Source organism: Diplotaxodon limnothrissa, linkage group LG13 (assembly GCF_057381915.1).
Source record: "Diplotaxodon limnothrissa isolate DT_005_m linkage group LG13, D_limnothrissa_male_GT1.1, whole genome shotgun sequence".
Lineage (NCBI taxonomy): Eukaryota > Metazoa > Chordata > Actinopteri > Cichliformes > Cichlidae > Diplotaxodon > Diplotaxodon limnothrissa.
In genome coordinates, this window is record NC_140608.1 from 32524698 (window position 1) to 32540224 (window position 15527).

The 15527-nt window shown below is 46.5% G+C and overlaps 1 protein-coding gene across 5 annotated transcripts in view; it reads right to left on the minus strand.

Annotated features, from left to right (window-relative positions):
* The window catches only part of ubr2 (ubiquitin protein ligase E3 component n-recognin 2), a 55933-nt gene that overhangs the window by 8845 nt on the left and 31561 nt on the right, over positions 1 to 15527 (minus strand). For 3 of the 5 annotated variants that reach the window (XM_085368966.1, XM_085368963.1, XM_085368965.1), the window contains exons 10-25: positions 13223 to 13311; positions 10086 to 10184; positions 9354 to 9517; positions 8954 to 9053; positions 8737 to 8865; positions 8387 to 8570; positions 8246 to 8307; positions 8045 to 8155; positions 7903 to 7968; positions 7661 to 7777; positions 5100 to 5160; positions 4890 to 5014; positions 2021 to 2073; positions 1802 to 1904; positions 1666 to 1714; positions 1430 to 1584 (exon numbers count right to left, since the gene is read on the minus strand). In XM_085368966.1, coding sequence (XP_085225092.1) covers positions 1430 to 1584; positions 1666 to 1714; positions 1802 to 1904; positions 2021 to 2073; positions 4890 to 5014; positions 5100 to 5160; positions 7661 to 7777; positions 7903 to 7968; positions 8045 to 8155; positions 8246 to 8307; positions 8387 to 8570; positions 8737 to 8865; positions 8954 to 9053; positions 9354 to 9517; positions 10086 to 10184; positions 13223 to 13311 — 1667 coding nt within the window. Of the gene's footprint in view, positions 1 to 1429; positions 1585 to 1665; positions 1715 to 1801; positions 1905 to 2020; positions 2074 to 4889; positions 5015 to 5099; positions 5161 to 7660; positions 7778 to 7902; positions 7969 to 8044; positions 8156 to 8245; positions 8308 to 8386; positions 8571 to 8736; positions 8866 to 8953; positions 9054 to 9353; positions 9518 to 9918; positions 10018 to 10085; positions 10185 to 13222; positions 13312 to 15527 lie in introns of all 5 variants that reach the window. The other 2 variants (XM_085368967.1, XM_085368964.1) reach the window with 2 other exon arrangements.

Genomic DNA, 15527 nt, shown 5'->3' on the forward strand with positions numbered 1-15527 from the left:
GCTTTCACCCAGCTTCCTCACCAACACCAGATCCCTCACAAACAAAAGGGAGGAGCTACAATCAGAGATGTACTACAACCGTGTTGTCTGGGAGTGTTGTCTACTGAGTGTAACTGAATCCTGGCTCCATCCTAACATCCCTGATGCCCCAGTGGAGTCACCAGGCTGGACCCTACACCACCAGGACCACAACAAAGGTAAGGGCAGGGGCTGTAGGACTACAGTCGTAACAACACAACTATAAACAGTCACTGCTCACCGGACTCAGAGGTCATGTCATGTCCCTTTGATCTACCTTGCAAGCTAACGGTAGCCATAGTTACCATTGTTTACATCCCCCTGATGCTAACGTTAGCTCAGCGCTCAACCACCTCCAACTTACTATTAGTAAACAGCAGAGAGAGCATATCTGTCCATATCATTGTTGGGGACATTAATGAGGCAAGTTTGCAATCTGTACTCTACAAATGCCACCAACAGGTCAAGCGTCCTACCAGGGGGACAATACAGTACTCGTGGACTCGTGATATGTCATCAGTCGGAGACCAAGTACTGTTCCAATTCAAAGTACACATCAAGCCGAGAACGTGAAAAATTCCCAGATGTGTTCTCGCTCCGCAAATTTTATCGAGCATACATCGGCGGTGACTTGTGTGTACTTGGTACAGCTAAATATCCCAGAATGCATTTCGTCCAAAGCTCAAACATGGCAATGGTGGAGGAGTGCGGCTAAAAACGTTTAAATTTAAATATTACTCTTAAAATAACATTTTTAGATACTTTCAGGCGAGAATGTAGCTGTGTAAGCTTCAAATATCTGCTCGGTTTATCAAAACATCACATACTTGCAAAAGTGCTCCGACGTTTTCAGAGACGTCTGTACCCACCAACTCGATAGCTGACCGGGAGGTCAAGGGTCACTAGAGCCAGCAGGAACAGCGAACTACCGGCAGATCGTTTTCAAACCACCTGCGGTCTTTGGCTACTCAGGTTAAACATGATATATAAGTCACGTAGATCACTTCTAAATGTTAATGTTTGGTTTATTTCAGTGTTTTATTTGTTCCTGAGTAAATCGGTTTGGCTGAGATGAAAGTTCAGCTTCATAACATATTACTCACAGTTAAATTAAGAGGTGACAGCAGTAAAAACTGTGACATCATCAAGTACGCTGGTGTTCCAGTTGTACAAATCGTGAGTCTGTAACCCGAGTACGGACTTGCGTATTGAGAAAGGCCCATGGTCTGACTAACCCCCCATCACTCAGGCCACTCACACTGTGTTCAGACCAAGTCTCTGGACTGGTTCCCAGACCTCTCCTCTCCAGTGTGTCCCTCCTGTTGCTTATTTATTCCTGCTCCCTCATTTACATTTTATTTCATGTGCAACGACAATAAAGAGCTACTCTATTCTAAACACACACACTCACCCTCTGCAGCATGGACTCAGTCCAGCCCCCCCCGCTGGGCTCCACGGCCCACTGCAGCACGGCGCCCTCTATGGCGAGCAGCGCATCACATTGCAGGAGGTTCACCAGGCTGCCGAAGAGAGGGCAGAGGGGGGGAGGAGGGGGAGGGGGCAGGGCTATGCACACAAAGACACGTTACCAAGGTGACCATGTCATCCATCAGTCTTCCTGCTGGTGTTTTGTACAGGTGTGCTTACCTGTGTCCTCGCCACTCTGTCTCCTCAGCTTTCTCTGAGCTTCCTCAGCCTGAAACACAGGACGCAGCGTTACCATAGCAACAACACGTACACCAATCAATAACGCTCTGATCCGCATCCAGATCAGTGAGCGTACCTTTGACTGGTCAGCTCTGCTGTAGTGATGGAAGTACAGGTTGAAGTATCTGTTCCACTCAGGGCGGAGCTCATACAGCCCTCTACCTGTCACACCTGGTTTCCTGTTAGTACAAATACACTCAGTACTGCAGTTATTGTAACATAGAGAACAAAGAGAAATTGTAAGGATGCACGTGTATTTAAGGTGGACTGATGATATTTGAGGTGGAAGACTGACTTGAATGAAGCCACGCTGTCGATGACTCTCTCCAGCCCCGTCTCCTTGTTCCCCTGAAGACACAAACTCAGGTTATTACATCAAACTAAAAATGTTTCAGCGCACAGAAGTAAAAACAGTAAATTCCCTGCGCTCAGAAACACTGAATAGCAAACAAACAAAACATTTTAGCCTCAGGTAAGTCAGGGTTCACCTGTTCAGCAGATCTTGTATGATCGAGCCTTACAAAGTGTCTGAGTTTAACGCTCTGGGGTTACCTTTGATTTTACTCATTTACTTTGCCTTGTTTGGCATCATTCTTTTCAGCACGACCTCACATGTCTGAATTTACAGTCAAACTACTACAGTTGTATTAACACAACTGATCTAAAGTCAGGTAAAAAACATAAAATCTGAGTAGAAAAAAAGGTTATATTTTTTGCTGTAACTAACACAAACATTAATGAATCATTTTCGTAATTTGAAATGCAAATATAAACTGTACATTTTAATAACCTATGCACAAGTTATTTGCATCTATTTACCTAAAAATGCAGCCAAGGCGGGCCATTTCAAACCATTTCAAACAATTCACAGAACAATCAGCTGTTCTGCATCAAATATCATGCCACACAAATTATTTCCGCCACTCTAAAATATAATTTGTGTCCACTATAAGATAAAGGAGAACATCACAGCCTGATACCTGCAGGCCAGACAGCAGCAGGTGTTGGAGACACAGTTTACACTGTAATCTGCCTTTGGTGGCTTTTTGGCAGCAACTGTGACATTCAGCAGTCGACTAACTACACAAAATTGCACACTAAGTACATAAAACTGCACACCAACAACACAAAACTACCCACTAACTACACTCAACAAAAATATAAACGCAACACCTTTGTTACTGCTCCCATTCCCCATGGGATGGACGTAGAGACCTAAAATTCATTCCAGATACACAATATAACCATCCCTCCCAAACAGTGGTCACAAATCAGTCCAAATGTGTGGTAGTGGGCACATCTGCTATATTGAGATAATCCATCCCACCTCACAGGTGTGCCACATCAGGATGCTGATCTGACATCATGAGTAGTGCACAGGTGTACCTCAGACTGCCCACAACAAAAGGCCACCCTGGAATGTGCAGTTTTTTTGCGCTATTGGGGGTCTGGGGACCCAGAACCGGTCAGTATCTGGTGTGACCACCATTTGCCTCATGCAGTGCAACACATCGTCGCATGGAGTCTATCAGATTGTCAATTGTGGCCTGTGGAATGTTGGTCCACTCCACTTCAATGGCTGTGCGAGGTTGTTGGATATTCGTGGGAACTGGTACACGCTGTCGTATACGCCGGTCAAGCACATCCCGAACATGCTCAATGGGTGACATGTCCGGTGAGTATGCTGGCCATGCAAGAACTGGGACATTCTCAGCTGCCATCTGCCCTGAACAATGTGAACCATGATTCATCCGTGAAGCGCACACCTCTCCAACGTGCCAGACGCCATCGAATGTGAGCATTTGCCCACACAAGTCTGTTACGGCGACGAGCTGGAGTCAGGTCAAGACCCCGATGAGGACGACGGGCATGCAGTTGAGCGTCCCTGAGACGGTTTCTGACAGTTTGTGCAGAAATTGTTTGGTTGTGCAAACCAATTGTTCCAGCAGCTGTCTGGGTGGCTGGTCTCAGACGATCTTGGAGGTGAACCTGCTGGATGTGGAGGTCCTGGGCTGGTGTGGTTACACGAGGTCTGCGGTTGTGAGGCCGGTTGGATGTGCTGCCATATTCTCTGAAACGCCTGTGGAGACGGCTTATGGTTGAGAAATGAACATTCAATGCACGGGCGACAGATCTGGTTGACATTCCTGCTGTCAGCATGCCAATTGCACGCTCCCTCATTGCTTGTGGCATCTGTGGCATTTTGCTGTGAGACAAAACTGCACATTCCAGGGTGGCCTTTTGTTGTGGGCAGTCTGAGGTACACCTGTGCACTACTCATGATGTCAGATCAGCATCCTGATGTGGCACACCTGTGAGGTGGGATGGATTATCTCAATATAGCAGATGTGCCCACTACCACACATTTGGACTGATTTGTGACCACTGTTTGGGAGTGATGGTTATATTGTGTATCTGGAATGAATTTTAGGTCTCTACATCCATCCCATGGGGAATGGGAGCAGTAACAAAGGTGTTGGGTTTATATTTTTGTTGAGTGTAGTTAAAACTGCACACACTACACAAAAGTACGCACTGACAACACAAAAGACTACACAAAACTGCACACCAACTACACAAAAGTACACACGAACTACACAAAAGTACAGGGTAACTGCATAAAACTGCAAACTACATAAAAGTACACATCAACTACACACTCCAAACACACTGAATGTCACAAATCTCTTGTGTCTAAACACTCTCTCACCGCTGTCACTCCTAAAACCTCTCCTTCTTCCTAAACAACCAATTGTCACATGTTGCCATATCAGTTTGTGATTGGTTGACATGGTACATTTTTCCACCAATAGGAAAGCGGTGCTTTTTCTTTCTTTTATTTGGTCACAAGCAGAGAGTGCCGATAGTATTCAGCAAAAAACATCAGGTATATTTTTGATCATGACTCTGGTTTTTCGTGTCCTATCAACACAACTTAAAAACTTGTATATAGTTTGAAGTCCGCACTTAGACTTTAAACTTGGAGACTCGGGTTGGCTGCATCTTGTTGCAAAGTCATCTTAAATTGGTCGTGTGATTTGGATGTGCCGACGCGTCCGTCGAGCCCAGAGGGTTAATAAACTTTTAAAAGCAGAACTCACAAATACTTACAAATATGTAACAGCATAACTAAAAAAACATTAACAGACAGGTTAGGGTCTCACATTCTCAGGTAGAGCCTTGGCAAGCTCGCTGTGAGCCATCGGTCTGATGGACAGCAGGTGGATGATTTCTCTTCTGACCTCATCGTAGGGCTCCACCTGGCCAACGCCCGCCACGTACCGCTCACCTGTAACACACATGCAGAGGCAGTGCTAATGTTGCACCTGGACAAGGCGACCTCTCTGACTCATTTTCAGAGGAAACAAACTCACCGACCACCATAATGATGAGATGAAGCATCTCTTCGATGAGAGTGTTCTGCTGGACCAGGTCCTGAAACACAGGACAGAGTGGGAGGAGTCAGTCATACACCTGTAGCGTTTAACTCGAAAGATTCAACATTGCAAATGGATTTTTGAGGACTTGAATCCTTCTTAAAATCCTTCCCAAATCAAAAACCCTGGATTAACGGAGATGTTCGCGCGGCACGGAGCACCGCCTTTGCCTCCGCGAACACATCGGACTACAAACACGCACATTACCAACTCCGGAAGACGATCAAAGCAGCCAAACGTGAGCACAGGGACAGGGTGGAGCAACAGTTTGACAACCCTCGGAGTATGTGGCAGGGACTAAACACGATCACAGACTTTAGAGGGAAAACCAGCACACCGCAGACCACGGCCTCTCTGTGTGAGGATCTAAACGTATTCTATGCTAGATTCGACACAGCGAACACCATGAGACCGGACAGTGTGCGCACCGCGGATGACGTCAGAGCGCACACTGTGTCTGAGGAGGATGTGCGGAAGTGCTTCAGGAAGGTGAACGCACGCAAAGCTACTGGTCCGGACGGGATTCCCGGCCGCGTCCTCAAGTCATGCGCGGCTCAGCTGGCTGGAGTGTTCACGCACATCTTCAACCTTTCCCTCTCTCTGTCTGTAGTCCCAGCCTGCTTCAAAATGGCCACCATCGTCCCTGTACCCAAATCCTCCACCATCTCCTCATTGAACGACTGGCGACCTGTAGCCCTGACCCCCATCGTAAGCAAATGCTTCGAGAAGCTGGTCAGGGACTTCATCTGCTCTGCACTACCCAACTCACTGGACCCTCTACAGTTTGCATACCGCCACAACAGGTCCACTGATGATGCCATAGCCCTGACACTACACACTGCCCTGTCACACCTGGAGAAGAGAGACACGTATGTGAGGATGCTGTTTGTAGATTACAGCTCAGCATTCAATACCATCGTTCCCTCGAAGCTGGACAGGAAACTGCAGGATCTAGGACTGAGCAGCTCCCTCTGCAGCTGGATCCTTAGCTTCCTGTCTGACAGATGCCAAGTGGTCAGACTGGGCAGCATCACCTCATCCCCCGTCACACTGAACACTGGTGCTCCACAGGGGTGTGTACTGAGCCCTCTCCTGTACTCACTCTACACCTACGACTGCACAGCCACTAACAGCTCCAACATCATTGTGAAGTTTGCGGACGACACTACAGTGGTGGGTCTTATCACCAACGGTGATGAGACGGCTTACAGGGAGGAGGTCAGCGCCCTGACCCACTGGTGTCAAGACAACCATCTCACCCTCAACGTCGCAAAGACAAAGGAGTTGATAGTGGACTTCCGGAGGTGCAGAGAAGTACACACCCCCATCACCATCAACGGCGCTGCTGTGGAGAGAGTGAGCAGCTTCCGGTTCCTTGGTGTACATCTGGCTGAGGATCTTACGTGGTCAGTACACACAAACAAAACAGTGAAGAAGGCGCAGCAGCGCCTCTTCTTTCTCAGGAGACTGAAAAGATTCGGCATGAGCCCCCGCATCCTCAGGACCTTCTATCACTGTGCCATTGAGAGCATCCTCACTGGATGCATCACCACCTGGTATGGCAACAGCACCACCTACAACTGCAAAGCTCTCCAGACAGTAGTGCGGTGCTCTGAACGGATAATTGGAGGTGAGCTTCCCTCCCTCCAAGACATCTACAGGAAGCGCTGCCTGAGGAAAGCGGGGAGGATCATCAAGGACTCCAGTCACCCCAGCCATAAACTGTTCAGACTGCTTCCATCAGGAAGGAGGTTCTGCAGCATCCGGTCCCGTACCAGCAGACTGAGAGACAGCTTCTTCCACCAGGCCATCAGACTGCTGAACACGTCATAGACACCTCAGCTTCACTACTGGAACTTCAACATTATGCACTCCATACTGTACAGTAATGCCACTGTTTTGCACATATTCAACTCTGTATATTTTATATATTTTATTTATTGTTTACTCTATTTAATTTGTAAAATATGTGTACACACACACACACACACACACGTAGAAAAATATTTAGTATACACATCCAGAAATGCATATACTATTATATATTGTACATATATTTATTAGTTTCAGATGTAGCCATTCTTGTATTTTGCTTGTTTACATTATTGTATTTGCACAACTCTGTTGCTTGTGAAGCTCGCACACATGAATTTCACTCACATGTGCTGTACCAATGTACCTGCACATGTGATGTGACAATAAAAGTGATTTGATTTGATTTGAATGTCAAACACGACGTAATGTGAATGTCTGACCTGCAGATGTGATTCTAATTTCTCGTTACGTGCAAATAAACAGACAAGTCAAAGCGACCTGCTGCAAAATCTGACTTCTTGTCTGTTCATGCAGGTGTCTGAATTTAATCTGCTGCAGCTTTGCATCACCTGACGCTGCAGGAGCTTTAACATAACAATCTTTGGAAATGTATCTATGTCGAGGGTGGGGCGGATAAGCTTAGCAGTAAAATCATGGCGTCTTGACAACAGAAGAGGACTGACCTTGTTGGCCTCTCTGTATCTTTTCCTGATGTCAGCGGTGCTGAAAACGTGAAACACTTCAAATCGACTCAGAACAATCATCAGGAAGTGGTTTGGATCCATCATGGACGCCCCTGCCTGCACCCAACCAAAAACAGCAGCAAGCATGAGCAGAGAGTCTGCACCAACGCTTCACAGAGGCATTAGTGCTGTTGAATCAGCACTGGTAGAATAAGTGGAGCGTCAGTAGAGGCGAGTTGTACCTGTAGCATGATGATGTCTTTGTCGAACATCTCGACTCGACACTTTACATTGTGGTAATAATAAATCTGAAACAACAAACAGCAAAAAACTTAGCTAATCAGCATTGATCTCTTCAGCATAGATTAACAGGTTAGAACTCACCTGATTAATCAGTGAGAATCCGTTCCTCCTCCACATCCCAGCATGCACCTGGGCACAGAGCACCAGGCAACGGAGGGGGAGTTCGATCAGAAGGGGGGGGCTTAGTTCACCCTGAGGGACACGTGGCATCAACAATCAATGAATCAAACTGGTTGGAAAATGGCGTTTCCAATCAGGGATCAATAATAATCTGTTACTGACCAATGGGAGCTGCTCAGGGAAATGAGACGCCACCTCTGTTCTGCTGAGGAGGATGTGCAGACCTGAGGAGGTGATTGATACAACTTCAAACAGGACGTGGAGACAGATGGTGTGACTTTTAAAATGTGTGTGTGTGTTTACCTGCCAGCAGCCTGCAGACCGGCAGGTGTATGGAGACTTTTTCCTGAGACACCTGATACCTGAATGTTTCCACGCTGTGGCCTGCCAGGCTCAAGCTGATTGGCTGCTCACCATCTGGAAGGCTGTTATGACAGTGACTGAGAGCGCTCAGACACTTCTTGTAGGCCTCGATCAGCACACGCTCCTGACACACACAAAGGAGCAAAGAAAAGGCTTGGATGGCTCACTCAATCAATCTGTTTATTTAAAACTGATCAGATTATTGATCCAGAAAACAAAAAATAAACTGTAGGAACATAAAAGGTAACATTTGTAATGTTACATGTAGCGTGTTCAGTGTGTTGTCTCACATCAGTGGAGCACCATTCCTGGATCATCGTGATGATGTTTGTCAGCTTCATCTGCAGCGTGAACGCCGCCTCCCACTCAGGCTCCATCTCAATATGCTGCCCCACCTGTCTCACCACTGGGTCCATGCCCTGCAGGGAGGTGGGTTCACAGACAGACAGGCTCAGAGATGTTCGGGCTGCACCTGTACAGGTAAACCTCACACTGTCTCCATGTTACCTGCATGCACTTGAGCAGCTCCAGAAAAGCGTAGAAACCTTCTAGAAACTTGAGTCTGAGCTGATCGCTCCACTTGGACGGAGGGCTGATCAGGACATACCTGCATGTAGAAGCACTGGTTACACTGACAGGCCTGGTTTTATCATAAAACACGACACACACCCACAGCGTTTACACTTGTGAAAGAAGATTCATCAAGCTACAGAACAGGATTCATGGGTACCCTGCATACACAGTGTAGGGTCATCGCACAAGAACCAGTCTCTGTTTAGTCTCCAACTAACCTCTAACTGGCTCTTCATAACCTCTAACTGGCCCTTAACCTCTAACTGGCCCTTAACCTCTAACTGGCTCTTCATAACCTCTAACTGGCTCTTCATAACCTCTAACTGGGGCTCACTTGAGGTCACCAATGAGGCTCTGGACTCTCCCGAACTTGAAGGCCTGCTGGGCGGTGTAGCGGTCGAACTGGAAGCGCCCCTGCGGGTCTCTGTGGCGGAGGTGATCCACAAAGGTCCTGATGATGGTGGTCATCAGGTTCTCCTCCACCATCAGCATCCGGGCCTGCAGAACATTTGAGACCCACACACCAACACACACACACCCCCACACACGTACAGACGTGTCGTTCCTCATGTTCAGTGTTGGGCCTGTTATCATTTCGATCTGTGTTTCTTTGCTTGTGACATTTATTTTGGTGGATTCTGAAGAACTAAACTTTAAAGGTGATTGATCTGATTATTATTAATACTATTATTAATACATAATATATTAATAATAATTATATCTGTTATAATTATTGATTATCAACTAATCAGCTTTCAATGAAACTTCAGGGATGACTTTAGATCATAACATTTTTTCAGTGATGTCTGACATCTGTTCCACCTGAGGGTGAAGCACCCACTTTAAACAACTCAGCCGGTGGGATGACATCTACTCCGGCGGCAGCCACCTGAACTCACCAGTGACGGTACGGTGAACATTTGCACTGACAGGTCAGTGATGGAGAACTCACGGCCGTGGTCGTCTTTCACATAGTCGTTCTGCAAGCGTTCGTAATTCTAGCAGCGGGAGAGAGAGGGGAACACAGAGAGAGAGAGTTGTGTGGAGGTGCAGGAGGAGTACTCACCATGGTCGGGACGGTGAAGAGCTGGACAGACAGCGACGTCACTGACACCACTCGCTCGTGGTCGTCCTCCATAAAATCTGTCTGTAGGCGTCTGTAGTTCTGGAGGGACGACATTTCACCTCTGGGTCAGAGGTCGCTGCTGTCCGCCCAACACCCCACCACCACCCACACACTGACTCCTTTAAAAACCTGTCGCTAAAACTCTGATATTTTTAAGACAGCTCACAAAAGAAAAGTGTATCAAGACTTCTGTTAGTTCTGTAAACCTGACCTTAACACAGCACATGCACAGCAGCGACTGGTTCTTTAATCAAGATCAGCAGCAGCTTTAGGCGATCAGCTCAGCATGACCCATTTTAAATTATTTGTTTCCCACCTGAGGGTTATTTTCAGTCTGAAGACCGATTCCTGTGAATAATATGTGGACATACGTGCTTTGATCACTGAAGTCTTTCTGTCAGTCGACTTTTTAATGATTCATTTTCTAGCTGAGTGATCACCAGCATCTTTAACTTCAGTGAATTTTTATCCTGATATATCATCCTATCCTTCTTCAAATTGAGAACCACTAGTCTGCCAATCCAGAGGTACTGCCCTACATCTCCATGCAACACTGTAGAGACGTGTCCAACACAGCCCTACAACATCTGAGCCTTCAGAAACTCACAGCAAACCTCATCCACCCCAGGGGCTCTGCCATCAAGGAGTCGTTTACCTGCCTCAGTGACCTCGCCTCCAGTGATGGATGACTCACCACCCCCATTTGCTGCTTCCTCTACAGAAGTTGTATCAGTGGGATTAAGGAGGTCCTGGAAGTATTCCTTCCATCGTCCAACTATATCCTCAGTCAGCAGCGCTCTACAGTGCGGGTAGAGCGCTGTAGAGCGCTGCAGTTTGCCAGAATCGCTTTCAAGGAAAGTCATTGACCTTACTGAACTCCTCCCACACCCAAGTTTTTGCTTCAGCCACTGTCTGAATAAGTGTTCCGCTTTACCTTCCAGTACCCATCAGCTGTCTGTGAAGTCCCGCAGGCTAACAAAGGCCAATAGGATTGTTCTTCAGCCTGATGGCTCAGTTGGAAGTAAGAGTTCAAGAGCTCACGGACTGTGCCCGGCATTCACATTGCACTCTCACTATATGTTTAAGTGAGGCAAGCCTGTCCACAGTCCTAACCTACAACCTGATCCAACTCACCACCAGGAGGTGATCAGTTGACACCTCAGCAGCTCTTTTCACCCGTGTATCCAGAATATACACCTGCAGATCCGATGATACGATTACAGCATCGATCATCAACCTAGGGTGTCCCTGCTGCCATGTGCATTTACAGACGCCCTTTGAACATGGTGTTTGTTATAGACAAGTAACAGAACACCACTCGAGATCAGACCAGGCAGGCCGTTCCTCCCAATGACGCCCCTCTAAGTCTCACTGTCAATTGCTCATATGAGTGTTGAGTCTCCAGATGGAGCACCTCGAGCACCCCACCCAAAGACTCCCCAACCTGAAGGTGTCTGGTCTACTGGGAAAAAATCCAACATACAGGGCCCAAGATACCCACATCAACACACTGTCTCTTACCAAAGGCAACTCCAGACTGGAACAGAGTACAGCCCCTCTCTAGGAGACAGGTTCTAGAGCCCAAGCTGTGTGTTGAGGTGAGCCTGACTATATCTAGCCGGTACATCTCAACCTCGCATACTCCTTCTCCACCAGAGGGATGATGTTCCGTGTCCCGAACGCCAAACTCGGGGATCGATCGGTCAGGATCTCTTGCCATTAGCACACACTGCACCAGACCTCTACGGCACCCCATGGGGCTGGTGCAGGCCTACGTCGGGTGTCGGGTGCACCCAGCCGGGCCTTTTGAGCTAAGGCCTGGCCACCTGGCGTTCTCCCATTGGACACACTTCCCAGGCCTGGCTCCAGGACGGGGTCCCAGTAACCGTATCCCAGGCAGGGTGAACTCCCTTGTTGTTAAACTCATAAGGGTCTTTTGAATATCTCTTTGCCTGGTTCCTGACACAGGACCAATTTGCCATGGGAAACCCTACTAGGAGGCAAAAGGCCCTGAGAACATAGCCCCTGGGTTCCCTAGGACAAACAAACTAGTCTACCACACTAAGACAGCAGTTCATGGAGGGGTTAATGTGAGTTATGGCGCTCTTTGACAGGACACACTTTCCAAAGAGAGAAAACCCCCAAATTAATGAGATTTATGGTTTATTTTTGGCAGCGTAACCCCTTTTCTCTGTTGTTTTTGTCTGCTACATGAGCATGAAGGCTCTACACCTCAGGGTTGCTCTGTTCTACTTTGTGATGTCTTGTTGTTACATGTTTTGTTGTTTATATGACACTGTTTAGTAAAGTCTGTTTCAATGAACAAAGTTCACTCCAGAGGATCTTTTTGAGTACTTTGATTTATTTGGATCTAAAAATTCAATCGACACACGACTGGCTGGATGAAGTTTTTCATTTTAGCTGTAAACAAGCCAACAAGGTCATGTGGTGAGGTTTTAGGCTGTTGCACTGAGGAAACAGATGCTGCCAGGGAATCACAGATCATCGAGATTCTACTAGCATAAACCCCCCCAGACTATATAAAGCTCCACAGCTGTCATGGGTGTTCCGATCAGGTATATACACTCACCAGCCACTTTATTAGGTATGCCTGTTCAACAGCTTAATGCAAATATGTAATCAGGCAATCACAGGGCTTCAGCTCAGTGTATTCAGACATGTAGATATCAGACGAGCTGAAGTTCAAAATGAACATCAGATTAATGAAGGAAAGTGATTTAAGAGACTTTAAGCGTGGGATGGTTGTTGGTGTTTCAGACTGCTGATCTGATGTCATGTTCCCACCAACCATGTCTTAAATATGACAGTGAGTTTGCTGTATAAGGGCCTCCACGGTCAAAGATCTCAGTGCAGCAGAGCTCCTCTGTGCTCAGATGGAACAGAAGTTCTCATCATGCCGTGTCCACATGGACCAGCCTCTCTGAGTGTTTCCAGCAGCTTACCAGCCGTGAAGAATTGAAGCAGCTCTTAAAGAAAAAGGAGAACCAACCAGTACCAGCAAGGTGTACCTAATGAAGTGGCTGGCGGGTGTCAGGTATACTGCACAGGTGTGTTACCTTGGCAAATTGGATGGCAAAGATCTTCTTGTACTTGAGGTCCATGAGGAGGCTGTTCATGAGTAGCTGGTGATAGATGTTCCTCGCTCCTGCAAACATGACAGATCAGCTGACCTCAACTTGCTCGCATTTACTTGCAGCTCATCAACTCGCACACCATGAACAAACAGATCAAGGAGACTGCCATGCATCCAAACTTCAGCTAGTTAGAGCGCCTGTCAGTCACATTCAGCGCCAATCGAGAGTTTAAGACCACTTGAAAAATGGCCAAAAATCCTATTTTGCATTGTTGGATCTTCCAAGTTCCAAGTAGAGCTTCAACATGCAGAAACGGGAGTGAGACATAACATGCTTTGAGCATGCAGTTTACTAAAAACAAAACTTATACCAGGGGTCTGCAAACTTTAACACCTAAAGAGCCACTTGGACCCGGTTTCCACGCAAAAGAAAACACTGGGAGCCGCAAATACTTTTTAAAATCTAAAATGAAGATAACACTGTATATATTGTTTGTTTGTTTGTTTTTTTAACCTTTATGCTTTGTGTGAACAACTAAAGTAAGTAAGTAAAGTTTATTTATTAAGCGCTTTTCACAGACAAGCAGTCACAAAGCGCTGTACACAAATATTAAAATAAACAATACAATCAACAGACATTATACACAATGTAAAAGATCAAATGTAAATAATGTAAAGAATATAAAATACGTACAACAAAAGGCTTGTTTGAACAGAAAAGTTTTTAACTGCTTTTTAAAAGAATCCACGGAGCAACTAAGGTGTGTTGCTTATGAAATCCATGAAGTGCTACAGAGAAAATTACCTTTTATTCATGTAATTAACACATTTTGAACTCTTAAAGAAATATAACAAAAGGAAAGCTGAACTAAAATGATCCAGCAAACAAAAACTGTTGTGAGCCGCCCCGCTCATATCGCCTTTGGGCTTTTGGAGCCTTGACCTGACTTTTAAAAAGTAATTGGGAAAAAAAGCTCTATGCTGCTAAAAAAAATAGATATTTGCAAAATTCTGCTTAAATATGTATTTACCTGGTTAATGTGTGTGGCGGGGCGTGGTCTGCAGCGCCGCTGCAGGGGAGGTGGACTGTAGCGTTGTCCTGCTGATAAACCCAGTGTTTATCACACAGATGAGGGCCCTCAGTCACGAGGACGCTCTCTGCAACATCTGGACATGGCCAGCAGCCATTTGCCACCCCTGCACCTCCTGAAGCTCCGTTGTTCCATTGAAGGAAAAAGCACCCCAGATCATTATGGAGCCCCCTCGCTGTAGGCGTAGTAAACACCTCAGGTGAGACCTGCTTATCATGGCAGTAACACTGCAAACCATCAGGACCATCAAAGTTACATTTGTTCTCATCATCTAAGGAGCTTGGAAAGAAAAGTGTCTGGACTTCTGGAAGTTGCTTGAAGACGTTTCACCTCTCATCCGAGAAGCTTCTTCAGTTCTAGGGTCAAATGGTGGAGAGTCCCAGATTTAAGCCCTGTGGGAGTAACCCCCCGAGAGGGGACAATGGACCCCCTAATGATCCTCTACCTAATCACATGAGCCAAGGTGTGAAAGAGGCTCATGTGATTAGCTAGAGGACCTTTCAATGTCCCATGTTTGGTCAAAACGGTCAGTTCTGTGGCGTCCATGGAGACGAGGCCTCTGAAGACGTGTTTTGAGGCCGTCTGATGGTTATGGGGCTGCAGTCGGCACCAGGAACGGCCTTAATTTGGGTCGAGGGTTATCCAGTGTCTCGACGGACAGCCAACTGGATCCTCCGGCTCAGTGCTGATGACATTTGTTTGGGTCTTCCACTTGACTTTTGTTCCATAAACCTCAGGATCATTTCAGGAATTCCAAATAACTGTCTCACTGCGTCCCACCTCAGCAGTGACGGTGCTGTGAGAGACCATGCTTATGCAGTTCAACAACCCGACCCCGTTCAAAAAGGGAACATTTGTTTGCCTTTGCCATCAGAACATCATGACAGTGTGACTACCTGACAGGAAATGACAGTGAATCCACATTTGTGCCCAGATTTGTCCTTTTAAAGGCATGTGGCCCGAAACTTTTGATCAGCCGTAAAACAGCCCGTTTCAGTTTGTGTTGTTTTCAATAAACTGCATGCTCAAATGTTTTGTCTCAATCACATTTCTGCATGTTAAAGCTCTAGTTGGAACCTGGTGAAGATCCAACCATGCAAAATATGACTTTTGGCCACTTTTCAAGTGGTCTTAAACATTTAATTGGGACTGTATCTCTGCTGTGTGTCTTTGAAGGACCAACTCACAGATAAACAC